General features: G+C 33.9%; 4 protein-coding genes, 1 long non-coding RNA gene and 1 pseudogene across 6 annotated transcripts; 5 read left to right on the top strand and 1 right to left on the bottom strand.

Moving 5' to 3' along the window:
• Positions 1 to 121: 121 nt before the first annotated feature.
• On the top strand, positions 122 to 2344 carry LOC120131431 (L-ascorbate peroxidase, cytosolic-like). The gene is made up of 10 exons (XM_039148421.1): positions 122 to 246; positions 351 to 474; positions 567 to 741; positions 843 to 908; positions 1239 to 1287; positions 1399 to 1484; positions 1584 to 1663; positions 1757 to 1859; positions 1962 to 2020; positions 2117 to 2344. Exons 1-10 carry the CDS (start codon positions 147 to 149, stop codon positions 2130 to 2132), a joined length of 858 nt encoding a protein of 285 aa, XP_039004352.1. The 5' UTR covers positions 122 to 146; the 3' UTR covers positions 2133 to 2344.
• LOC120131434 lies at positions 1778 to 26900 on the bottom strand. Its single transcript, XR_005516919.1, has 3 exons — positions 26890 to 26900; positions 24387 to 24393; positions 1778 to 1910 (listed from the first exon to the last, which is right to left on the bottom strand). It is a non-coding gene; the product is annotated as an uncharacterized LOC120131434 (long non-coding RNA).
• Positions 4888 to 17511, top strand: LOC120131430 (mitogen-activated protein kinase 3-like). 2 transcript variants are annotated; one of them, XR_005516918.1, is made up of 8 exons: positions 4888 to 5097; positions 5204 to 5333; positions 5524 to 5661; positions 5743 to 6075; positions 6484 to 6667; positions 6828 to 7005; positions 7036 to 7160; positions 17498 to 17511. XR_005516918.1 is itself a non-coding variant. In XM_039148420.1 (7 exons), exons 1-6 carry the CDS (start codon positions 4925 to 4927, stop codon positions 7001 to 7003), a joined length of 1134 nt encoding a protein of 377 aa, XP_039004351.1. In that variant the 5' UTR covers positions 4888 to 4924; the 3' UTR covers positions 7004 to 7005; positions 7036 to 7217. The 2 variants fall into 2 exon arrangements, 1 of the variants encoding a protein (XP_039004351.1); XM_039148420.1 differs by lacking the exon at positions 17498 to 17511 and having other exon boundaries at positions 7036 to 7217.
• Positions 11850 to 14118, top strand: LOC120131429 (protein NRT1/ PTR FAMILY 2.7-like). The gene is made up of 4 exons (XM_039148419.1): positions 11850 to 11993; positions 12172 to 12389; positions 12466 to 13004; positions 13294 to 14118. Exons 1-4 carry the CDS (start codon positions 11888 to 11890, stop codon positions 14102 to 14104), a joined length of 1674 nt encoding a protein of 557 aa, XP_039004350.1. The 5' UTR covers positions 11850 to 11887; the 3' UTR covers positions 14105 to 14118.
• LOC120131433 (60S ribosomal protein L30-like) lies at positions 15646 to 17326 on the top strand. The gene is made up of 5 exons (XM_039148422.1): positions 15646 to 15776; positions 15864 to 15969; positions 16289 to 16390; positions 16958 to 17026; positions 17120 to 17326. Exons 2-5 carry the CDS (start codon positions 15906 to 15908, stop codon positions 17158 to 17160), a joined length of 276 nt encoding a protein of 91 aa, XP_039004353.1. The 5' UTR covers positions 15646 to 15776; positions 15864 to 15905; the 3' UTR covers positions 17161 to 17326.
• Positions 23190 to 25708, top strand: LOC120131432 (annotated as a pseudogene).

Here is a 26900-nt window from a genome sequence, read left to right as displayed (position 1 = left end):
TATTTAATCAGCGGTACATCATGAATTTTCAACCCAAATGAAGGACGTTATTCCTAAAACAAACCTCAACCACATGATCATTACTCAATCCAGCGGCTGATATTAATCTACTAGAACCTTCCCTTCCCTTTATATCTTCCCCTTCTATGAAAGTGTGCTTGTGCTCAGCTCGTGTCCATTACGTTGGTTTTAGGGTTTTTCATTTGTTTACTCATCTCGTTACTCTAGCTGTTACTGCACGAAAAGGTTATTGTCGATTTGGGTTCTGATCTAAATTTTGAATTTTTTTTTTGAGTTTGATGTGATTTTTCTCATTTTGTTAATATGAATCTGCTTTCGTTGAAAAACAGAGGAAATGACGAAGTGTTACCCAACTGTGAGTGAGGAATACCAGAAGGCGGTTGAAAAGGCTAAGAGGAAGCTCAGAGGTCTCATCGCTGAGAAGAACTGTGCTCCACTAATGCTCCGTCTCGCGTAAGATTTTCCTCTTTTATTTTTTCGTCTGATATAAAATTTTGTTTCTGATATTGATTGTTGATGGATCGGACGGTGATTGTTGATGACAGTTGGCACTCAGCCGGAACTTTTGACGTCAAGACCAGGACCGGAGGTCCATTCGGAACCATGAAGCAACCTGCCGAGCTCGCACATGGTGCCAACAACGGCCTTGATATCGCCGTCAGGCTTCTCGAGCCGATCAAGGAGCAGTTCCCTATCCTTTCCTATGCTGACTTCTATCAGGTTCTAATTTTAATCGATCTAGTTTCCTCCTGATTTATTTGATTTATGTATGATTGGACTGATTTTGGTTTTCTTCCTTTTTTTGTTTGGGTAATTTGTAGCTTGCTGGTGTTGTAGCCGTTGAGATTACTGGTGGACCTGAAATTCCGTTCCACCCCGGAAGAGAGGTCAGTTAACAGCTACCATTTCCTAGTTTCAACTGTTACTTTTAAGAAATGCTAAAGCAATTTTACATTCACTACTTGACCATGGGATCTTGCTTGATTCTTGAATTGAAACTTAAGTTTATATCATCTGATTTCATTGAACCCAAATGTATGTTTTTCATTTACAGAGGGTAATTGTTAATTGCCTTTGTAATTGTTGTCCCTTTCCTGTTTGTAAAACTGTTAGATGTATGGAAGCTGTAGTTAGTTTCCATCGTTTAGAACTATTACTTGAAACAACTGTTAATCTTTGGATTTGTTTATACTAATACTCTTGTTGACAAATTCCAGGACAAGCCTCACCCACCTCCTGAGGGACGTCTTCCTGATGCAACTAAGGGTTAGTGTTTACTACCTATTGCGGAATGCCTTTGTTTCTATTTAGAATAAAATTGATTGCTTTGATTTTATTGATGATTTTAATTTAATCCTTGTGATGAATATCTTTCAGGAGCTGATCACTTGAGGCAGGTCTTTGGTGCTCAAATGGGTCTCAGTGACCAGGATATTGTTGCTCTTTCTGGTGGCCACACCCTGGTGAATAAACTTCAAATTTCCGTGTATTTTTTTAGCTTGATGCGTATTTGTGTGTATCCGTTTAACGATTTGCATGTTTCTTGTTTCTCTTTCATATAGGGAAGGTGCCACAAGGAGAGGTCTGGATTTGAGGGACCATGGACTACCAACCCTCTCATCTTTGACAACTCTTATTTCAAGTAAGCTTCACTTTTTATTAGCCGTGCATTTTTCTCTTCTGTTCTTTTGTAAAAGTCTGTTGAGTTGATGCTAATTCGGTTATATTTTTATAGGGAACTCTTGTCTGGGGAGAAGGAAGGCCTTCTTCAGCTACCAACCGACAAAGTTCTCCTGTCTGACCCTGCTTTCCGTCCATTGGTTGATAAATATGCAGCTGTACGTAGCTCTTCCCTTCATTTAAGTGACTCAATTTCATACAATCTGCTGCTCATAAGTTAAACCTCGTTTTATTTATTGATGGTTTTCTTCTATTTGCAGGATGAGGATGCTTTCTTCTTCGACTATGCTGAAGCTCACCTGAAGCTCTCTGAGCTAGGGTAACTTTTGCTTTAATTTGTTGTTACTTAAATTTTGTTATGCATTTCCGCTCCTTTGTTTTTAACAGTTCCGATGGTTTCTATTTCATCTTGCAGATTTGCTGATGCATAAGCTGGTGGCTGTAGAACAGGATGAACCTAGAACATTTTCCTCCACAGATGGTATTGGGTTTTTTTTTAATCTCAAAGAAGTTGGTTAATAGGCAGTTGTTTCTTGAAGAATTTGGGTATTTGCAGTTTTATTTTGTTGAACGGAGTTTGTGGAGATTTCCTATGGAACTTGGGCTTTTTCTTGATAAATAATATACAATTTCTTCGAAATAAGTGGAATCATTTTGCCTTTTTTTCTTGTTGGATAATGCTAATGTATGATCCGTATCACTGATTCGTTTCCTTCTTGAATATGCTGCTCTGTCTGTTATGTTTGATGCTCTGGCTTTAGAGTACAATACGCCAGAAACAGGTTTATTTAACTATTGATTGTGGTTGACCTTTTGTCATTTCTCCATTTGGAGTTTCCAGCCTTCTGGGTTGGCCTTGTTTTGCAAAAACTTAGTCCCGGGTTGCACTGTCAGTTGTGTGTTTGAGCCTTTTGTAAAAATACGGCTAGAATTAGACACCAACTTGGAGCCTAACTCAATCGGGGCTTTTTCCCTCAATGGGAAAGCTACTAGTAAAACTGGTAATGTGTTGGATTGACTTCTATCAGCTGGAGATTTATAAATATTTTTTTTAAAATGTGTATTCACACATTAATTATTAATTGTATGAGCGATGGTTTATAAATATTTTTTAGAGTTGATATGCACACATTAATTATTAATTGTATGAGTTGAATATAAATAAAATTTTATCGTGGAGCCTAATTATAATATAGGCTACCAATATGAAAAAAAGTTCAAATTCTAAGGCGGGTGCCCACCCTGTGCTTTGAATCCGTCACTGCTTGTTATAAGTCGAGCCCACATTCATTCATCGTGCAATTCCTGTATAAATCAATCTGTTGTCATCCTAGAAAAAATATGAGAAAATAAATAGAGAATATGAAATGGGTGTTGATATTCAATTAAATGAATACATATAGTTTTAAGAAATATATTTAATTGAGGAAAAAATGATAAAATTATCTTTGAAATGGATTATTGATAACTTTTATTGATTTATTTTGATAAATATAAAAGATTGAGGCATATAAGAAAAAAATATAAGTATTGTTGTTGATTTTTTTAATGTGACGTTTTGAATATACTAATTTAAAAAAATAAAAGAGACATTTAATGAGACGAAATGAGTAATATTTTTATAATTTTTTATTTGAATAAGTATATAAAAACACACAAAAATAAGATGATGTGATTTATATGAAAATATTAAATTTAAAAAAATATATTTAAAGTTTTTAAATCTTTGAAATTCTTTCCTGTAGTAGCTCTTTAAGTACAATCTAAAAATCTCGAGTGTTTTCATCATGATGTCAACGTTGGTATATAATTTAAGAGATGTCTATTTTCGATAATCTTTTATTCTTTTTTTATTATGAATAAATAATTACTAACTATAATGGAAACATTAATTTTTTAGATATACTTAAAAAGTGAAAGAATTTTTTTATTGGATAAATAGTAAATACTTATCTTTTTATTCTTAAAATCATAGTATGATAATTATTAGTGGTGATTAATGAAGATTAAGATGGATATTATATATATATTATTTTGCAATATATGATGTAACGAATACAATTAGTAGTAATGGTTTAATATTGTTTGGATATGAAATCGTATATGTGAAGTGTCTGTATATATTTATATTTGAAGGTGAAATGTATTAATAATTACACACGCAAACACTGATCATTTGTCTTTCATCGCCTAAGTTTTGAGAAAATGAAAGAAAGAAAGAAAGAAAGAAAGAAAGAAGAGAATTGGGTACTCGCCTAATATTTCCTTTAGTTCCTGTTGCTGTGTGTCGCGAGTGCAGGTTGAGAAGGAAAATGAAAGACGGAAGGAAAAACAACTTTGACCATCAAGTGTTGTTTTCCGTCAAAATTTGGGGCAATAATATGAGCCGCGAATGATAGACTTTTCCACCAAATGTTAGATACCTTACTCTTCCTTTTTCAATGTTGGGCTAATTCCCTCAGACTCCTCTATTTATCACTTAAATTCCAAATTAGTCTTTAAACTTCAGAGCATTCTAATTAAACCCTTAAAATATCAATATTGTTTTAATCCAGTTTTTTTGTCGGCATAGTCATTAATTTAAACGTTAAACATTAATTTGAGTCTAACATAGGACACGCTTATAGTATAATCATTTATAATTTAATCAACGTGATTTAAATATATTATACATTTATATTTAAAATTAATATTTTAATTGTCGGCATAGTCATTAATTTAAACGTTAAACATTAATTTGAGTCTAACATAGGACACGCTTATAGTATAATCATTTATAATTTAATCAACGTGATTTAAATATATTATACATTTATATTTAAAATTAATATTTTAATATTTAACATAGAGACTAAACTGACGAAAAGGTTCTATTGATGATAAATATTTTAAAGTTGAAGAATTAATTTAGAATCTGAATTGTAGTTTAAGGGGGTATAATGTAGTTGATCCTTTAAAGTTTTTAACTCCAGAAAATCGAGTGGTAGAAACAGCTAACAGGCGAATGAAGTCCATTTGACATCATTCTATCGATTTTCAACCGTAGATCTAGAGGCGGCTACACTCAGCGCTCCATCAAACGCGTTCTGCTTTCCTTCCTCTTTATAACTACCATCAAGTCTCAAACTCTCACTGAAACACCTTAAAAGGCGACTAATTTTCCCTATATATAACGGCCTTACGTTTCTTCCAATCCCACAAAAGAAAAGAGAAGCAAGTCAAAATGGCTAACTTTGCTCCGGGAAATGCCGGCGGTCAGTTCCGAGATTTTCCGGCGATTAATACGTACGGTGGTCGATTTATTCAGTATAGTATTTTTGGAAACTTATTTGAGATAACGTCTAAATATCGGCCACCGATCATGCCGATTGGTCGTGGAGCCTACGGCATCGTTTGGTATGTTAACATGAATTGTTTTCTTTTTTCCTACTTTATTTTGTTTTCATTCTTCGGTATGATTTTAAAACTTTCTTTCTTGTGTTTATATCTTTGGATTTTGAAGCTCGGTGTTGAATACGGAGACGAATGAAATGGTAGCGGTAAAGAAAATAGCCAACGCTTTCGATAATCACATGGACGCTAAGCGTACGCTTCGTGAGATTAAGCTCCTCCGACATTTGGATCACGAAAACGTAAGTTATTTTTTCTGCTGTTTTGAATTTTATTCCTTGTTGAGATGTTTTTGAACTTCATTTGAAAAATTGACTTAGAAATAATTTCATCTCCTCATATGAATTCTTTTAAAAATGTTTAGTTGGAACCTTAGACATGAATATTGAGCTTTGGTAGATGCACAAGTAATGATTATGTGCATGATAACAGGTAATTGCAATAAGAGATGTGATTCCTCCTCCTATGCGTAGAGATTTTGCTGATGTCTACATTGCCTTAGAGCTTATGGATACCGATCTTCACCAAATCATTCGCTCCAATCAGAGTTTATCCGAGGAGCATTGTCAGGTATTTCTCAAAGATATATTAATGATCGCGTATAAATATATCTATTTTGATCGGATTTTGATTTTATTTTATGTTATGCAGTATTTCTTATATCAGATTCTTCGAGGACTGAAGTACATTCATTCTGCAAACGTGATTCACAGAGATCTGAAACCCGGCAACCTCTTGCTCAATGCTAACTGTGATCTTAAGATTTGTGATTTTGGTCTGGCTCGACCTACAGCTGAGAATGAGTTCATGACGGAATATGTTGTCACAAGATGGTATAGGGCGCCTGAGCTATTGCTGAACTCTTCGGACTACACAGCCGCCATAGATGTGTGGTCAGTTGGTTGCATTTTCATGGAGCTCATGAATAGAAAGCCTTTGTTTCCTGGAAAGGATCATGTACATCAGATGCGTTTGTTGACCGAGGTAAATTGATATTTGAGCATATGTTGAATAAGCTAGCTGGCTTCATAGAGCGGAAAGTGCTTAGTGTTATTCTCTAATTTTACAAGAATTACAACAAGCCGCAAAGGGAAAACTTGATTAATGGGAATCCATGAAACGATCTCTTGCTCAAGATTCATGTCATAATTAATCCTCTAATTTGGATTCTTTGCTGATTAAACCTTTCATTAGGTTAATTACCATTTTACACTTCTAAAGTTTGGATTTATACAAAGTACCTGTAGTTGAGGATATCGTATATACTTAATGTGTTATTAGACTTAAATATGACGTGATTTCTTTCCTTGTTCGAATGTTCTCCGTCTCTTCCCTTTTTTTTTGGGTGGGGGGGGGGGATTAGTACTTATAATCAACTTTTATGTTTTATAGCTACTTGGCACACCAACTGAAACAGATCTTGGGTTTCTTCGAAATGAGGACGCAAGACGATACATCAGGCAGCTTCCTGCACATCCTCGCCAACCGCTAGTAAATGTTTTCCCACATGTTAATAGATCGGCACTTGATCTTATTGACAGAATGCTGACATTTGATCCCACCAGAAGAATCACCGGTGAGCGACATTTTCTGTCACGCTCTTATAGATCTTGAGTTCTAATTCATTAACTAAATTATAAGATTTTGCTGAAGAATAATTTGAGACTCAAATTTTGTTCAGCCTGAATGAAGCAATTCTTTTTTTTGCTTACATGAAAGTAATTTATCTGTGACAGTTGAAGAGGCATTGGGCCATCCTTATCTTGAAAAACTACACGATATAACCGACGAACCCGTCTGCCCCGTACCTTTTAATTTCGACTTTGAGCACCAATGGTTGGGAGAAGAGCAGGTGAAGGACATGATTTACAAGGAGACATTAGCTCTGAATCCAGATTATGCTCCATCATAAAATATAGTAGTTATCCTGTTTCGCTCACTAGTATCTTCTAAATGCGCCAGTCCGAGTTATCTTTGATGTAAAAGTTTGCGGTGAATGCTTTTATTTTTGCTGTATATGGTTTACTGTAACAAAGGCAAGAGATCAATCCAGTTGTAACAAATATCGAGTTGTAACACGGGCTGTAATTATGTAAATGAGACGAGACAGATCTCGAGTTATTTGAGATCGACTCGGTCAAAGCTTAATAAATGCTCGACTCGAATGGATCCAAATCAAGCTCGAGCAAGATTAAGTGTCTTAATGAGCCGAAACGAGTTACTTGATACTCGTCTCGAAAAACTCGTGAGCAGTTCAAAAATATAATATATTAAGATTTTATTTTTTAAAAAATAAATTATTAATAATATTAACATTTACGTGTTGATTTTTTAAAAAATGCAGTATAAGGTTTTCATTTATTTAAGGTTTGAATTTGAGTTTGAGGCTTCAATCGAGTTAAGTTTAAGAATTTTTTTTAGAATTTTTATGAGCTTCGGTTCATGATTTCGAGTTTGAGTCGAGCTTGAAAATTTTAGGTTCGCGAATTTTCGAGTCGACTCAAACTCCATCTCAGAGTTTTCTCAACAATACTCAAACTTGACTCGGCTCATTTACAACCCTAACTTCGACAAATAAATCGAATTTTGTGTCGAATTCATTCCAAGTTAAAGTTGATGCATAGTTGAATAGCATTTATTTGTATGTGATTTTGATAGAACATCCCAACATTAAACTGCAAAAAATGCACAGCAGCAACAACCTAGTTTGAAATTGGTAGATTTAATGAACCGAGAGCCTGAAACCACGATGGTACAACAGTTTTGCGTGCTTCCCATGTTGTCTCACTTGAATTGTCTCCCAAGAATCAAATCTCAGGCATCACTCTTTGCCAATATCCTTTTTCATACCTATTCGGATGTAATCAATTTTCAGTATCATAACGTGTTTGAATCTTCTACGTACATAATTAATTTTTCAATATAACTTTTATCTCAGTTTAAATATATACTTCTTAAATTGTTATTTAAATATATTGTGAAAATGATTTTATAAATATTCGATTATATTTAATAAAATAATCGATGATGGCTTTATTTTATTTTATTTGATGAAAATCACTTCATTTTATTAAATATTGCTACATATTAAATAAGATAATAAAAAGTTAGATACGTGCATAATAATATTTTTTTATAATTGAAAATAAAGGTATATTTGTCTCCTTCAAATTAAGTTGATATCAAATTAATTTCTGACATTATTTTTATAAAAAATAACATATAAAGATAATATAATTTTTTTTTAAAATATATTTAAAAAAAATTAGATATGAACAATTAATTTGTTAAGCTTTAACATTACACAACCAATAATTTATAATTTTTTTATAAAACTAATAAGTTATAATTTAAACGATATCAATACACTAAATATAAATCTATCTCCTCTAATTTCTTTTATTCGTGGTGTGATGTTAATACTTTTTCTTTTCATTTTTGTTGATGATTAATTTTAATGTTGGTTGTCGACTGTCGATATTTTTTATTATCTTTTTATTTTGGCATAATACAACAAAATAATCCTAACGTTTGACAATATTATCAAATTTACCCGTATTATTTTTTTGACACATTTGACCACTCAACTTTTTATTTTGGGTCAGAAAACACCCGGATGAAAATCATTAGTCAACTGACGGGGCTTGTTCAGCTCATGATACATGATGATGTGGCATGTCCACATGGAATAAATGTTGACATGGCATATCCACGTGTGATGCCACATCAACAAATATTTTTTAAAATTAATTAATAATTATTTTTTACTAATTATTAACAACCAATCAAATATTGTCATGTGACACATGGGATTTTTTTTATTAAATTAGGAAAGGAGTGATTAAACTTCCAGAAGATGCATCCCATGGGATTTGAACTTAATGGATGAAAGGTTTAATGACTAACCATCAAACCAACTCACTTGGATGTTATTATTATGTTAATAATTATATTTAAAGTATATCGTAGCCATCAAAATCACAACACAAACATTTTATAAACTTTTATTTTAAATTTATTTTTTATTAAATTTAAATTACATACTCTCCAATCAAATTCATATTTTAAATTTTAATTAATTTAAATTTATAAACTTTAAATATAAAATAAAACGATTTCATTTTTTATTTTAAATTTATTTTTATTAAATTACATACTCTCTAATATTAATTAACATCCATTGATAATGGCACAGGTAAAGCGATGATATAAATTAAGAAAAAGATTTAAACATTTAATTGACATTTAGTTTTTTATTAATTGAATATAATTAACTAGATTTTCATGTGGTGTAATCCTAATCGTATGATTTAATAACAGTAAAAAAATAAATATATATCATGATTTTAATGACATCAATTAACTGTACCACCAATTTAGATTTACTAATAATACCATAAATGTAAATGATCAAATCGAATTACATTACAGTATAATGGTTAAATATCTAATGTCAACATAGTAGGAGGATAGCAAGTCATGGAGGGCACTTAATGTCAGATTGACTTTGCTGCAATTACTAGGGTATGTAATTTAATAAAAATATAAATCTAAAATAAAAGATTAAATCATTTTATTTTATGTTTAAAGTTTATAAATTTAAAAATTATTAAATTTAAAATATGAATTTAATTAGAGAGTATGTAATTTAAATTTAAAATAAAAGTTTATAAAGTGATTGTGTTGTGGTTTTGATTCCTACAATATATTTTAAATATTGTTATTAGTATAATAATAACATCCAAGTGAGCTGGTCTCGTTGTTAAGCATTGAGTCATTCATCCATTTTGAAGTTTATTCCCTCATTTCCTAATTTAATAAAAAATATTATGGGTCACGTGACAATATCTTATTGGTTGTTTATAATTTAATAAAAATAATTATTAATTAATTTTAAAAAATATTTGTTGGTGTGACATCACATATAGACATGTCATGTCAACATTTATTCCACGTAAACATATCATGTCATCATGTACCATGAGTTGACAAGCTACGTCAGTATTTCTATCCATGTGTACGTGCTTGGTCATCATCAGGTATTGATTGTCAGTTGACTAACGGTTTCTATTCATCGATGGTGTTTTTTGACCCAAAATGAAACGTTGGCGGTCAAATGTGTAAAAAAACAATACATGTAAATTGAACAATACTGAGGGTTATTTTGTTGTATTATGCCTTTTATTTTATTTTTCTCTTGTTTTAAATTTTCAATAAATCTATCGTTATGATACGTTTTTATATATCTTTTGACATGTTTGGGGTCATTTGCTCGTTGTTTTTCATTATCTCTTTTAAGAGTTAATTTAACATCGTCAAGACTGATCAAGATGCCGTTTATTTGTTATCATGTTGATCTTTTATGCTTTGAACATTTGAATTAGATTTGGATATTTGATTTGCATTCGTGTATAGTTTTTTACTTCACTCGACTTTGATTTACGGTTTTGTTGGCGGTTTTCAGTAGCTTGATCCCTTTTGCAGTTCGTTTGTATCTATCATTGTTCGAGTTTTGGTTAAGTTTTTAAATCTTTCCTGGTATGGTCCTTTTGTGATCTTAAGTTGTTAGTTTTATGTCAATGATTTTAGAAAAATGTCTTAAATATGCTTAATTTACTATTAAGAGTATTAATCTTTATTATAATTCGAAATATTTTTTTAATAAAAGTAGTCACTTCTATAAAAAAAATTACCGCATAAATTTTATATCTTTTATTCCACTTGTTTTTTAATGTATAGGATCAAGATGTTTTATTCATTGTTAATTGGTGATAAACTTATATTTATGAAGTTGGTGACATGCTCATTAATTCAAGTGATTGGCCATCAATAAGGTCACGAGATAGATTTTATTTGGATAATTATACATAATTTTCTTTGGATAATAAAATGGATTTCATGAGAACATTTTAGTTATTTATATCTAATAAATTGATTTTTTTTCTTTAAATAAATGAAAATATGACGTGAATTACCAAATAAAGAAAAGAAAGGCAGAAACTTAGGCAAGCATGAGACAAAACAAAGTTATTTATCTAAATAAAATTTCTTAATCTCCTTTTCAATGTCCAAATAAATAAATAAAGATTCTCTCATACAACGCGAGGTTTGGACTGAAGGCAGAGACGGGCTGGTCCTTTTCTTTTTACTTTATGCTAAACTTATGTTTTAATCATCTGATTTTTTTTTAATTTTGATTTTATTCAATATTTTGAAATTTGATGTATACAAGAAAAATAGCAATACATTTAATTCATAAAAGAAAATTCAAATCCAAGAAGTCCGAGCCCGAAAAAATCCGGAACCTCGTTGATCTGGACTGGAGAAAACCTGAGCCTCTAAGATTTGGAATTCAAAAACAGTTTGATCCGATCCGATTCGATTCGATTCTGCCAAACCCTTTTGTTTGTTACATCTATTTGTTAGTGTCTGTCAAATATGAATATGTGTAATCAGACTGTATTTACATTTTTCAAAGAAATTAACGTATTTAGAGAATACTATAAGAACAGAATCCGGTAACTATCTGAAAAATAAGAATTTGAAAACTGTTGTGTCAGTGCGTGGCGGCGCCGGCATTTACTGATTATTGGAGGAAACTGAACCCCTTGAATTGGTTTACAATATGTTTGCTGTAATGTTTTTGTCTGCTACTACCTTAATGTACGGCCTTGATGCTAAGAGGATGACACAAGCACAGGCAACATTTGAGCCACCACATTCAAAGGATATTATAACACACCCTCTCTGCCTATAAATTAAATGCCACATAACAACTCTTCAACAACAGCCATTGATGGCAGAAACCACTAAGTCTATGCCGGTCCCTGCTGATATTGAAGCTAAAATGTCACCTTCCATGAGTAAAAATGGTGGTTTCATAACCTTATTCTTCATTGCAGGTCCTCTCTCTCTCTCTCTCTCTCTCTCTCTCTCTCTCTCTCTCTCTCTCTCTCGACTCGGGTGTATCTGTTGAATATGTTCGATATGGTGTGTGTGTCTTGTTCTCCGACTTCAAACTGTATGTTACAGGTTGGGGCTAGCTAACCTTTGTGTTTTGTTTGGGGATGCGATAAGCAGGGACGGTGTCGGGAGTGATGATGTCTGGTTTCGGATGGTTGGCGAACCTGATTGTCTATCTGGTCGAGGAATTCAACGTGGAGAGCATTGATGCCACTCAAATTTCCAACGTTGTTCATGGTTGCATAAACTTGATTCCCATCCTTGGAGCAATCATTTCTGATTCATTCTTGGGAATTTTCCCTGTTGTTGCAGTTTCTAGCTTTATCTCTACACTGGTATACTATGTTCCATTCTCTTCAATCTTTGCTAGTTTTAAGCAACTTCATTGATCAAATTTTAAGCTTTTCCCAGGGGATGGTTTTGCTGACTTTAACAGCAAAACTAAGCTCTTTGAGACCTCCACCATGTGAGACCGGTTCAAGCTTGTGCAGACCTCCATCAAAACTACAATATGCTGTTCTATATTTAAGTATAACAATGGCGTCTGCAGGGCTGGGAGGGAGTCGATATACACTAGCCACAATGGGAGCAAATCAACTTGATAAACCTAAACATAAAGAAACTTTCTTCAATTGGTTCTTTTTCACTGTTTTTGCATCTTGCATAATAAGTTCCACTGCGCTTGTCTATGTTGAGGACAGCCTTAGTTGGGCCCTTGGTTATGCCATATGTTTTGCAGCTAACTTTGTTGCTTTGGCCATTTTCTTGGCCGGACGTCAATTCTATAGACACGATGAGCCTCAAGGGAGTCCGTTTACGGCTATGCTTCGTGTTTTGGTTGCTGCCGTGAGGAAAAGGAACTTGGTGCTATCATCGAGAAATGAAGATTATTACCATGAACAGTGTGGAACGAACAAGGCCTTGCCTACAACACCAAAACAGAGTTTCAGGTAAAAACTATTTTACTTGCAAATTTACTTTATTCATTTCCATTAAAGACTATGCTTTGCATAATCTAGGAAGGTTCTTCATGATGATTTAGTGCATATTGCCATCAAAATGTCATCTTTTTGAAACTTTCAAGTGTAACATCAATATAGGTAAGGAGGATTCTTCATGATGATCCACTTTATGCTCTTCACATCACACGTTGAGATTTCAACCTTGGGTCTTTCAAGTTGTAATCATTTAACAAGATGGAATCCGAATCGAGTTGAAATGTGTTCTCTTATGATGTAGGTTTTTGAACCGAGCAGCCATAAAAACCGAAGGAGACATTGATTCAGATGGATCAATAGCCAGACCATGGAAGCTATGCAGTTTACAACAAGTAGATGATCTGAAAACTCTAATAAAACTTTTGCCAATATGGACAAGCGGTATATTTCTTACGACCCCAATAGCAATCCAATCCAGCATAACAGTGATCCAAGCTCTATCAATGGATCGACACCTCGGTTCCGGATTCAAGATCCCTGCAGCATCTATTTTAGTCGTGGTCCTAGTATCCTCATCCATCTTCATAGCCCTGTTTGATCGTTTCTTATTTCCCGCATGGCATAAGCTAACCGGCAGGCCTCTGACGCCACTACAACGAATAGGAATAGGCCACGTGATCAATGTCCTAAGCATGGCGATTTCAGCAACGGTGGAGTCAAAGCGACTCAGAACAGCCCATGATAACAACCTCGAGGTACACCCTGGTGCCATAGTGCCTATGCAAGTCTGGTGGCTCTTTCCGCAGCTCATTGTGGTCGGCATCGGTGATGCACTTCATTTTCCAGGACAAGCTGCATTGTATTACCAAGAATTCCCATCCTCGTTGCGAAGCACAGCGACTGCCATGGTTTCTTTAGTCGTCGGCATTGCCTTCTATGTCAGTACAGTTCAGATTGACCTAATCAGGAATGTTACAGGATGGTTGCCCGAAAATATAAACCGTGGGAGGCTAGATAACTTGTATTGGATCTTAGTTACAGAAGGGACGCTGAATTTTATCTACTTTTTAGTGTGTGCCAAGTTATATAAGTGTAATAATATTGAAATGTAAATGTGCTAAATAAACAAAGCTGGAAGGAAGGCTTAATGTCCAATTTCTTTTTCAAGTTTCAATGATATTTAAAGGTCGTGCATAAGAAATATGATTACCCACTTTTATGTTGTTCACATCACACGTGAAACTTGGTTCGTTTAAGATGTAATCATTTAGATGCATGACATTTAATATAGTGGTGAGCCCAATGGCATGTGCTCCGGTCAACCCTCGTTCGAGAAGTTGACATCATTAGCAGCGAAAGAACAAATATATATATATATATATAAACCATTGCTTAGTTAAGATATGACATTTAACAAGTAAGAAATTCTAATCAAGTTGAAATATACTCTTCTAAACCGAGAAGAGATGATAACAGAAGGAGACATTGGCTCAGATGGATCAACAGCAAGAGCGTGGAAGCTATGCAGTTTAATACAAGTAGAAGATGTCAAAACTCGGATAAGACTTCGGCCGCTATGGTAAAATGGTGCATTTATTTTGGAACCCCAATGGCAGTCCAATCCACCATAACAGTTTATCCAAGCTCTATCAATGGATCCGGACTTTGGTCCCAATTTCAAAGTCCCTACAGCTTCAATTATAGTGGTGGACCAACTATCCTCATCCACCCTGTTTGAGCGTTTCTTGTTTTTCCTCATGGCAGAAGCTGACCGGCAGGAGTCTAACACCGCTACAGGAATAGGCCACTTGATCAATAGCGGTTAGCATAATTATCTTAAGAGATTAGAAAGATATATGTGGAGCCAAATACCCTTTATTCTTAGTGATGTTACATCTTTCGAAAGGATTAGGAGAAAGCTGAATGATCTTCTGCTCAAATTGTTCATCAATTTGTTCTTTTGTGTCAAATAAAAAAATCTCAAAGCCACCAACAAACCCTTGGTTGATTGGCTGGAATCACTTGAAGAAAGGGAAAAAAACCATTTTCTTAATGCATTCTGGTGCAGTATACTATTGTTAATGATAAAAAAGGGTTGTCCTAAGTTGGTTTTTGGCAAATGCTTTCTTCTGGTTCAAACTGTTTGGGGTATGTAGCTAAATATCGATTACTTGTTGAAATTATAATGGGATTGCAAGATGGTAGGACCTTGGGCAAATGGTAGGCGAATTTATCGGTGTAAGACGGTCCATGTGATCTTGAATGCCTTTTCCAAACTAGCAAAGTTCAAAATCTTAAATTTTGCATTTTAAACCAATTAAGAATGAATCAAGGGAAATAAATTGGCTTTGAAAATTTCAATTATCATATATTTTAAATATTTTTTATATTTTTATTAATAATTTATTTCTATTCTTAAAATTTTATATGTTAAAATTTTGAAATTTACATCTTAACATTAAATTTTGGCGTGAATCTCTAAAGACAATCTAATCAAAATATAGAGTATCTCAACGACCTTTAAAATTGAAGAGAAAATTCAAAAAGGAGAGTATGTATACATTTTCTCTCTGTAATTTTTAGTTGAAATTGATTTTGGGCCCATAAAAGGTACTATGGGGTTAGCCCAACTCTTAAATCCTTAACTCAGGCATCGATATATTTGTGTTTAGGCTTTAGGGTTTTTCCCTTGCGGTGAACCATTTGTAGCCGACTCAGTTTCTCCCCGCCCCCATTTCACCGAAGCTCTCCCCTTCAACGAAAATAGTTGCCGCCAAGAAGACCGTAAGATCGTATTCCCGTTTTCTTTCTTTTGAATTTCCTACACATATTTGTTAGTAAATTTCTGAAAATGTGTTTGATGAAATGCAGAAGAAGACTCATGAGAGCATTAACAACAGGTTGGCTCTCGTTATGAAGAGTGGAAAATACACTTTGGGTTATAAAACTGTCCTCAAATCTCTCAGAAGCTCCAAAGGTATTGGACAATTCTGCACATGGATTTAAGATTTCTAAAGTTTCTATCTATCTGATCCATGATTGACTATTTCTGGCGTTCTAAGTTTCCTAGTTTACATGAAAATTATGGTATCCTTATATTTTTATTGTTTTCGATGTGAATTTAGGTTGAATGAATTCATCTTGATTAAAATAGTGCTTAACTATAGGATAAGGGCATGAGGATGTTTAGTAGAATTTGTTTTATATATGACTGTTGCATTTCTGATGCCGATCAAGTTTTGTTCAATTCAGCATTGGAAGGCTGATATTCATATATAAATTCTAATGTTTTATAGGTAAGTTGATTATTATTTCCAACAACTGCCCTCCTCTTAGGAAGTCAGAGATCGAGTATTATGCCATGTTGTGCAAGGTTGGAGTTCACCACTACAATGGAAGTATGTTCCTTAACCTACCTTAACCTATCTTGCTCTTGCTAAATGCCTTAGAATGCATTTGTGTGCCATGATTTGAGTACTTGTATGTTGGATTAATTTCTGTATCACATTGAACAAACAGATTATCAATAAGGTTAGCTGTTTAGTTCAGCTATGTTACTCCGGTATTGATACTATTATCAATAAACTTCATCCGTGCTAGACACATCCCGTGTTACACGCACATCCGGATATTGAATAACATAAACTCGTTTCCCTTGCTTCCTTCCATTATTTAGTTTTTACTCATAATCTTGTATTTGAAGACATTTGTGAAAATGGTAGAATCTTTATGTCAAATCCCCTAATGAAGTAATTGATGTAGTCCATTACATGTGTTCTTTATCTCTGTAATATCTTAACTACCTTATCATCGATCTTATGTTTCATAAGTAATGACGGATTGCCGCTTGGTGAACCAATGGACAATGAAGTGATAACTTTTCTGTTTGAAGTTTTCTAGTAATTCAACACTGGTTTTAAAGAGTATTCCCCAATATGAATAAATGATGGGTTCTTTTTTGGCAGACAATGTAGACTTGGGCACTGCCTGCGGAAAATATTTCAGAGTGTGCTGCCTTAGCATTGTTGATCCTGGTATGTATAAGAGCGATGATTACAGTTTCGTATTTAACTATTATACATCTGTGTAAAATTCCGATCACGGTATATACCGTTTGTGTTTTTCAGGTGACTCTGATATCATAAAGAGTATGCCCGGCGATCACTAAGCTATCGTAAACTTATCTTCCTAAGTTTCTACCTGATGGTTTCAATTTTGGGTATCTGGAAACATTGTTGATGTTGAAGTGAACTTATTCTGAAATTCAAAACTTACTTTGTATTGGTTTTTCTGGGACAGTGTTGCTATAGGCCCGTGTCCTATTAATTTTTTTTAGTGGATTTCGTTTAAAATCGTCTCTTATCATATATTTTTTCAGTAGATTCTTAATGCTCTGCTTTGGAGAAATTAAGAAGTTTATTTTTTTTATAAAAATTCATGTAGCATTTAAGAATGATATTATATCTATTAAATATGAAAAATTTTAAGAAAAATAGTAAAATTAGAAAGTTCTTTAAATGTTTTTCTTTGACATTTTTATAATATTTCTTTTTTATCATATATTATGTGTCACGATTAAAAATTCAAATATTAATGTGAACAAAAGAAATTTTGTCAAAGTATGATAAGATACAGTCTCAAAAATTAAAATATTAATTATTTAACATAGTTATATTATTTGACATTACAAAATAAAAATGTATATACGGGTAAAACATTGCCAAAATTTTGTAAGTAAAAGTTCATAAACTACACTAAATAAGAATAATATTTTTGAAGAAAAAAGTTAAAGGATTTGAAGGGGAAAAAAACAGTAAAGGAACTTAAGAAGCAAAGAAGACAATGGCAAAGTACATTGATACATAAAATTAATTTAAAAAATGTACATGAATAGACGAGAATATTTGTTTCGAGTCATGGTTGAAAGTACAACATCCAAGTGGAGACGCTTTGTTGACTCATTTGTTTCTACAGACCATGACTAACGATCTAGCCGAGGGGATACAACGTGGCGATGAGGAGATATGATTTCATTTTCCACAGGCGTATACCTGTTTTGCGCGAGTGGAGTTTTGCTTGGTCACTGGTCTACGGTTCAGACAACACGATGAATTAAGTCCGTACATTAGTCATATCGCCCGTCCATCATGGTTATTTCGAGTTTTTCCTAAGCTAGCAAAAGTGAAGGTCACTTTACACGTCGACGATTTGAGAAGATTATTTCTTAAAGATGGTTTTACTCGAATGGATGACCTTGATGTTGTCCGAGTATACCTTTTGTTACTTTTGTATGCCGACTTTTTAGCCAAAGAGGGAAGACAACCTATTTGTAAGGATTTAATATTATTGGTAGATGACCTATATGCATGAAACGTGTTTCCGTGGGGTTTATATCTATAGAAAGCTACTTGGAAAAAATTATCGTCTGTCTTTGAGGACCGTCGTAGTTTGCGTGGGCATGGTTCCAAATACACTTTGGTAGGCTTTATTTGGGCCTTTAAGGTAAGAATTTCTATATAATATTTCCAAAATTAATTATTTAACAATTACTAAAATTAATGTTTGTGTATTATATTGTAGATTTGGATATTTGAGGTATTTCTCAGCATGCGTACTTATGCCATCAAGAATTCAAATGATATTCCTAGGGCTATTACTTGGAAGAGGATCCGACTGTTGGATTGGGAAGAGTTACTACCATATATGACGATCAATGATGTAAGTTAACACAAATACTACCATATATAAACAAGTTATTACTAGTAGACGTTTGACTTTGTTTGGGCTTTTATATTGTTATGAGGCAAACTATCCATTACAGACATTGAAACCCACAGAGGCTGAGGTTGCCACTGATTGGTGGCAAGCTAGTAGGTTTTTTTTATGGGACGGATGATGAGCACCCCCACTTTTTCATCGAGTTGATTCTTCACTTCAACACCGAGATCCATCACCTCATCGAGTCGATTCTCCACTTCGACACCGAGATCCATCACCTGATCGAGCCGATTCCACACCTCGACACCGAGAGCCATCACCTCTAGCCGACTCTACACATCGACACCGAGATCCATCACATATTCCATCACATCATCGAGCCTCTTCTCCACCATCACCTCATGATAGGCGACTGGCAAAGATGTCACGATATTTATCTCCCCTTTCTCCACCTCCACGGGATGAGTTAGGTGCTTTACGTGATGAGGTCAGTGCTTTACGTGATGAGGTCGGTGCTTTACGTGATAAAAATGGTGCATGACGTGATGAGGTAGGGTCTTTACGTAGTGAGGTAACTGTTTTACGTGATGACAATGGTGCTTTACGTAGTGAGGTAGCTGCTTTACGTGATGAGGTGGGTGTTCTACGTGAGATTGTTTCATCGTTGCAGAATGAGGTTCATACTCTACACAAGGAGGTAAGTTTGTTTAATTTTATAATAAATACTATACTAAAAATGCATATAACTTTTTTCGATATTATTTATTTATTTATTTACTGATTTATGTATTAATTTATTTTTAGCGGCTCGATGAGGTAGGTGCTTTACGTCGGGTTTTTCTTGTACGACGAAGTTCACGCATCAGACGTCATGGACCTGTCATTACGTCGCATTTCACCCCAATAGTTCCAAGACTGCGTAAGAAGAAGCCTGATTCACCTATCGTTGTTCAGGATCCATCTCCTATTGTTCAGGATTCATCTCTCATCGTTCAATAGGCCCCTCCCATCGTTCAAGAGGCCCCTCCCATCGTTCAGGATTCACATTCCATACTATGTTGACATATTGGTAAACCCCCTCTTGTGCCCAGTATGATGGATCAGATATGGCTTTCGTATCAGTTATCGGCCAATATCATTCCTCAACACGAGATATGCACACTACCAGACACAATTAAAGATAATATCGTTTGGGCTAAGACCGCAATTGATTTTTATCTACATGAGTGAAGCCAGGGGTGCTTCATCGATATATGCAAAATCGACAATACACATTTGTTTCTTGAGCGGTCTTGGTGGGGTGTTTTATTAGGGGTTGAAGAGAATGACTATTTCGAATGGGGAGTAAGTATTATATTCTTTTTATATTAATTTTGATTATTTTTTTAAATTTATTAAATTCACTAATATATGTATTTTTTATAAAACAACATATTGATTCATGGGTAACACGACTTCTGATTTTAAGGAAATTGAAGAAACTCAAAAAGACGCGATGGACTATTATGCCTTCGTCTTTTCACGCAGCTCACTTGCAGGATCAGAGAGACGTTTCATATGCGTTAGGTAATGGCAAAGCTATCCTTTATCCTACGTGGTGGGAGGTCGATAAGGTTAGTATTTATTTTTGCATATTTAAAGGTGTTCATAAAATTTATTTGATGTGCGTAGTTGAAGTATTATTTATTATATTGCAGATGCTTATCCATGTTATGGAACGACGTCATTGCTTTCTCGTCGAGCTTCAGCTCCCATCCCTGAAGACGATAGTATATGACAGAATACTGAATTACATACCATTGTTTGATTTGAAAGATATTATTTTTAAGGGATGGAGCGATCTTTTGGCTAAATACTTGGATGCGATTGCTTATTGGACTAATTCAGGAAACGAGAAGCCAAATAAGTTAAAAGTTACAATGATGAGAGACGAGACAGCGCCACAATAAATTTCAATAGCCAGAGGGGATTGTGGTCCTCTTTTATGCATGTGCTTGGAACGTATGACGAGAGGAGGTGTAACAATTTCTACCTCCGACAGATAGAGATAGAGGTGCAGTAGGGTTGTGGTTTCAGCATTTTATGGCTAGAGAGATATATGCGAGACGTTGCCTACCTGCATCCAGTGGTTGATATGTGACAGTATGACCATGTGAGAATTTTCTTTTGCTTGTTTATATGACTCTGAACTGTGATAAAAATGTACATGATTTTCACTTGTGAGTTTTATGCATAGGTTTGAAGCCGAGAAATATTGAGATGCTTACAACCTCACCGGGTGCTGAAAGTGTGCATAAACAACCATTTGTTATTGGTAAGTTTGAACAAGGGTTGTTAACCTGTTACTCTTTGTTTTAGATGAAATATTGATTAAAAGTAGTTTTAAAATGTTTGGTTAAGTACCTAGAATTCAATAATTTCAGCTCATATTTGTTGGTTTTGGATGTGTAGAAAATCTTATGGCCATAATGTTTCTACAGGCTAATCCTTCCAGATTTTATAATTTTGGAAGAGATTCTTATTTTTCATGACCCTCGTGTCAGAGAGTTGATGAACATGAAAATATTTGTTGATACAGGTTAAATAATTAAATTTATCTCAGTTCATTGGCTGATCATATCCATTTGCAAGTTGTATATAATGATTGTCAACCTAAATTATGTTGTACACAGTGAACTGTGGTATATTTATTAGTTTTCTGACCAATGTCTGTAAGCTCCCTATTGTTAGGAGCATTTTAGGTTGGATGTACTGTCTGAGGTAAATACATCAATGTGTTGTAAAGTGTAAATAAAATTTGTTTTTTTGTTTAATTGATTTGTTTAATTTCAATATGCATTATGTTGAAGGAAAAAAATTGAAGGCACACTACCTTTAAGAAAATCAAATTCGCAACTCGATATTCCAATTCGCAACTCGAAAATCGAATTCACAACTCAAAAATCGAATTCGCAACACGAAAATCGATTTCGCAATTCAAAAATCAAATTCGCAATGCGAAAATGAAAATCGAAATCGATTTCGAGTTGCGAATTTCATTTTCGAGTTGCCAATTATATTTTCGAGTTGCGAATTTTAATATCGAGTTGCGATTTTCGTGTTGCAAATTTGAGTTTCGAATTAGGAATTTGATTTTTGAGTTGCAAATTTGAGTTGCGAATATGGAGAAGTTCAAAATAACCATCTTTTTTTATAGTTTCAATTCAAGGCAAATACCTTCAAAAAGATAACAGACAACAATCTGATAAGTGATAACAACTGAACATATCATAGCAATGTTCAAACTTCACTACTTCTAGGTTCAACAACATACAATGTAACATCATCTTGTGAAACACTAATGTAAGCAATGAATCGTTCAACATCTTCATTGTCGGTTAACAAATAAACTTTATATTTTCTCTGATAAGATAACCTAAATCTACTTAGAGGCTCTAAATTCAATTTCTTTGAAAGATGTAACATTAGAGTTTCATAAGTTAACTTTTTTAATGACAGTTTTAGTTGAAGATTCATGGGTAAAGGCATATATTGTAAAACACCATTAACAATCTCCCATGGCCCTCTATAACACAAATATATCTAAACATGATCAACATTAGATAATTTCATTCTACAAATTGTAAATTAATTTACTAAACAAACGAGCTATAAACTAAATAGCATCACTAACTTAGAGAAAAACATACATTTATTAAGTTGATAGTTGATAATTTGAGAGAGAAATAATTGAAAAATTATATAGAAATAAAATTATGTAAAAAAATTAGAGATGGGGAAGGATGTCGTCGGATATAGGAACGGATGTCGCCGGAGAGAGTGAGAGATGGAGATGGACTGAGTTGCGATTTAGGGATTTAGGTTATGAGTTGTTGCTGTTGCGTAGTTTATATACCCAAAATATTTGTGTTGCGAAAATAAAAGTTATTTTCCGAAATTAAAATTCGTGATGCGAATTCGAAAATCGAGTTGCGACAATAAAATTCGCGTTGCGAAATTGAAACGCGCTTTGCGAATTAGAAAATCTTGTTGCGAAAAGGAAACTTGTGTTGCGAATTTAAAAATCGTTTTGCGAAAAAGAAATTCGTGTTGCGAAATTGTTAAATTCTGTGTTGCGAATTTAAAATTTTGTGTTGCGAATTTGGAAACTGTGTTGCGAAATTGGAGTTCGTGTTGCGAATTCGTCGGTTATTTTTGCAAATCCAAAAAAAATTGGTTAAAATCGTATATTATAAGGTATTTTCGATCACTTAAGTTATTTTCTCTAATAAAAAAATTACACATCATACAAATATAATAATAATTTAGAGTGATCAAAATATGAGTATTTCAAAAGTTTATTGAGTAAATTAGATAAATTGAAAGTATAATAGGTAAAATAGGAGAGAGAATAAAATTTAGTGGGAAATGATTTATTTTACTCTTATAATTTAAATGTCAAAATAGAAGAAATTGTGCGAAAAGAATCATCAGCAAAATCCCATCGTGTTTCTGATTTCCTTGTACCTCTGTTTCATTTCATTTTCAGATCTCTTTCTCAAAAGCTTCAGGTGACACCCAAACAACCCATTTGTTCCAATCCTCTACCATTTCTCCACCCAAAAAATGTAAAACAAATATCGATGAAAGTACTCGTTGAATCTAATAGTGCTTTTAGAGAATCCCAAATTCTTCAATCTCCATTCTCTCTGAAACAGGAAAGCTCATGGAGAGTTTCGGCGCCGGAGATCTGTCAACAATATGCGGCATAGCACTGTTTCTCTTCTTCATTCTTTCATTCCCACCCATTGGCTTCCATTCTCCATCGTCGGCCGTGCCCAAAAATGGACTCTTTATCGTACCCTTTTCGTCAGTAAGTTCCCTTCATCTCACTATGTGTGCATTTAGATCTCCAATTTGCATATGCCTACACCCAGATTTAAGAAGAAAAGGGGGGGGGGAACATTTATTTACTGTTGAGAAATTTTCCTTTCTTTAGTTCTTGGGATCATAATTTTACTATGCTTAAATATCATAATTGATTCTAATATGTTGATTTGCAGTGGATTTGCTTTCTGGGTTTCTTTAATTTGAGAAAAAGTAAGAGAATTTATTGCAGGAAGTTAAAAGCAAATACTATTAAACGTTAAAACTCCTTTTAGGCATTGCTTTTATCATTCTTCTTTATCTTTGTGTTATTTGTTTATGCGCAGCCGCGTTTGGAGCAGTTTTGCATGTGATATCCACTTCGGTTCTTGGTATAGCAGCCATAACTATGGCGAACACAATTGCTGGTGAATAAACAGTGCATAAACTTGCTTCGCTTTTGCTCATAGTCCTTGGTGCTAGCTATAATATTGTTGTTTTGTGTGGTAAGGGTGGACACAGTCATTCTCATAACCAACCGATGGAGAGAATGGCCGTGGCCGGCCTTGTCCTTGTTCCGGCGTTGTCTCCTTGTGCAACCACTCTCCCTGTGTTTCTAGCTGTCGGAAATTCTTCTTCCATGATGATACTTGCCATTCTAGTGTTGCAATTCAGGTATACATGACAAGGGATTCTAAATTTTGTGAATTGTTTATTCAATTTGATTTTTGTATATAATAGTTAGTTTGCAGTTGGCATTTGGAAATGATAGTAATATAAAGAGAGCTTATCTTCATGTGTTTGCAATTGGTTAGCATCTTCAATTATCACTAGAGTGCTGTTAGTACCATACAATTAATTTTGATGTATGTCTCCATCATGCATATTAATTTTAATCTCTTTTTTTCTTGGTAAATTAGAAAATGGAAGAGAGTTGTGATGCTATTTACTATAAATACGTAAGGGCAAGGGGATAGAGACTGATCTGTGCTATTATAAAGAACTGGCGGCAGAGATCGGAAACCCAGTTGATTATTGTACTACTTTTAGACATAAATCATCTTTTGTTGTGCTGAGCCAACTACTTTGTTTCTTGAAAACAAATTGCTTGATTTTCATATCTTTTCATTAGCATCTAGTACTTTCTTGGACTAAGGTGTTCGCATTATACTTATCTCTGCCTGCAATAATTTTCTATATGCAACTCCAGCTTCAACCTGTATTCTACACTGAAATTCTTAATGTTAATTGGTAGCAATAGCTTTCTTTGCATAAGATTTTATATTATGAGGAACTGATTTAAGTTGGGGAAAATTAACAAGAAAAGTGTTCTCTGTGCATGTGAGAATTCAGTAGCCCTTGTATGTGTTTTACTCGAGATATGTTGAATGTCAATAATCTACCGGTATACAAAAGTTCGGGTTAATCAGACAAGATATTGTATAGATGGCGTAGTCTGCTATAATCCTATAACTCGGGCTTTACTTGCATGGCTAACTTAAGCTGACCATTGGGTTTGCAGCACTATAGCTGTGATGACCTCGCTGGTGGCTTTATCCTTCTATGGTGCTAGCCAGCTCAAGTTTCGTTGGGTGGAGCGATATGACAAAGTTCTCGTGGGTTCGGTGCTATGCTTGGGATCTTAACACTCATTTTTCACGATCATGATGGAGACGAAGGCTTGCATGTACATAACGTGCACAGGAAAATCGTTGGTCTTTGAGGACTTCAACATCCTGCTAGCATATATTTTGGTTAGAGGATCCCATCATCCACTTTAAACTGTTCGTTGTGCCATAAGTGGATTGCAAGATTGTTCTCTTCTTGCCAGCCGGACATGTCTGTGTTTATGCTATGGTCACTTTGCCAGCAATGGTCGATGATGTTTTCTTCTTAATTGATCACTTATAGATCTCTGTTTCTCAAATTATCTATGTTTTCTCTAAATAACCTCACTTTATATGTGAATTCCTAAAGCCAGATTTTCGGCGAACTTCATTGTCATTTAAAGAAGAAATAATCAACTAAGGGACACGGTTTCTTCTGCTCATCACTTTTGTCTGGAAGTGCAGTAGCTATGGTATCCAATGAAAAACACATCCTCCCTTCAAGGGCATTTAAACAGGCTCCGCTGATGGTGCTCATTTTTCATTAAAGGATGCCATTATCTACTAGAGAGAGTCAAAAAGGCCATTAAACAACTTCGGCAAAGGGAAATAATTGAGAGACCAACTTTCCATTCATGGAAAGAAAGGTTATTATTTGTGAATTAGAATGGGGTTTTGTGTAAATTAATTGCTAAAATCAGAAGAAGAAAGTTAAATGGTTCATTGAATAAATATATGGATCATTAATGGTGGATTAAGTTAAATGGAAGATTCTTAGGGTGCGTTTGGTTCACGGAATATAAGATTACCAGTGGGAATGTAAGATTACCAAGTAATAGCATTACTGAGAATGTTGTATTTTGTGTTTGGTTGGCTTAGCAGGAATGTAAGATTACCGTGTTTGGTTAAAGGAATAAAAGATTATTGGAATGTATATTTGACCAAATTGTCCTAATTATATATTTGTGTAATATTACAAGTTGGAAAATATTTATTTATTTTCTTTAAAAAAATTAAATTCATAATATTTATATATTTTTTACAAAATTAAAAATAAAAAAAAATTTAATGAAAGGGTAAAATTTTATTTTAACCCTTGAACTTCATATAAAATTTTAATTATAGATTTTTTTTGTAAATCTAAAATAATTTAAGGATAAATTTGTAATTTAATATTCGTAAAATTTTTATTATTCGATGACAGAATAAATATATTTTTGAAAAAAAATAAAAAATTTAAAGGCATTTTAGTCCAAAACGCTGGTAATCCAACAATACCTAAAGAAATGGAGGTAATGACATTCCCGGTAATATACCCCAAAAAATCCACTATTGGTAATCTTACATTACCGGGAATAGGATTCCCGGACTAACCAAACGGGGGAATGTGGATTCCATTCCCATGGGAATCCCACATTCCCCCATCCAAACACCCCCTTAGGTGAAAGCTAGCAAAGAGACTAATAAAATATTGGGTAAATTACATGTTTATTCACTAAACTTTACTCTATCTCCTTTTTCACTCACTGTACCTTCAATTTTTTTAATTTGCTCATTAAATTTAGACATTGAACTTTTTTTAGTCACTCGATCGTTTACTCATTAACGGCGTGCTCACGTGGTTTATTTTAATAATAAAACATGACACACATTTACTCATTGAACTTTACTCTTTCTCATATTTCACTCATTGTATTTTTAATTTTTTTCAATTTTAATTTAGCGACGTTAAAAATTT

Source organism: Hibiscus syriacus, unplaced genomic scaffold, assembly GCF_006381635.1.
Source record: "Hibiscus syriacus cultivar Baekdansim isolate YM2019G1 unplaced genomic scaffold, ASM638163v2 tig00110556_pilon, whole genome shotgun sequence".
NCBI lineage: Eukaryota > Viridiplantae > Streptophyta > Magnoliopsida > Malvales > Malvaceae > Hibiscus > Hibiscus syriacus.
The sequence above is the reverse complement of the archived record's forward strand: the minus strand, read 5'-3'. Positions and strand labels throughout refer to the sequence as shown.

Coding starts and splice junctions, on each gene's coding strand:
- LOC120131431 (XM_039148421.1), top strand. CDS start 147: ATGAAAGTGTGCTTGTGCTCAGCTCGTGTCCATTACGTTGGTTTTAGG. Junction 1,288..1,398: donor TCTTCCTGATGCAACTAAGG/GTTAGTGTTTAC, acceptor AATATCTTTCAG/GAGCTGATCACTTGAGGCAG. Junction 1,485..1,583: donor TTTCTGGTGGCCACACCCTG/GTGAATAAACTT, acceptor TCTTTCATATAG/GGAAGGTGCCACAAGGAGAG.
- LOC120131430 (XM_039148420.1), top strand. CDS start 4,925: ATGGCTAACTTTGCTCCGGGAAATGCCGGCGGTCAGTTCCGAGATTTT. Junction 6,076..6,483: donor AGATGCGTTTGTTGACCGAG/GTAAATTGATAT, acceptor TATGTTTTATAG/CTACTTGGCACACCAACTGA. Junction 6,668..6,827: donor TCCCACCAGAAGAATCACCG/GTGAGCGACATT, acceptor TATCTGTGACAG/TTGAAGAGGCATTGGGCCAT.
- LOC120131429 (XM_039148419.1), top strand. CDS start 11,888: ATGGCAGAAACCACTAAGTCTATGCCGGTCCCTGCTGATATTGAAGCT. Junction 12,390..12,465: donor CTAGCTTTATCTCTACACTG/GTATACTATGTT, acceptor AGCTTTTCCCAG/GGGATGGTTTTGCTGACTTT. Junction 13,005..13,293: donor ACACCAAAACAGAGTTTCAG/GTAAAAACTATT, acceptor CTTATGATGTAG/GTTTTTGAACCGAGCAGCCA.
- LOC120131433 (XM_039148422.1), top strand. CDS start 15,906: ATGAAGAGTGGAAAATACACTTTGGGTTATAAAACTGTCCTCAAATCT. Junction 15,970..16,288: donor ATCTCTCAGAAGCTCCAAAG/GTATTGGACAAT, acceptor AATGTTTTATAG/GTAAGTTGATTATTATTTCC. Junction 16,391..16,957: donor AGTTCACCACTACAATGGAA/GTATGTTCCTTA, acceptor CTTTTTTGGCAG/ACAATGTAGACTTGGGCACT.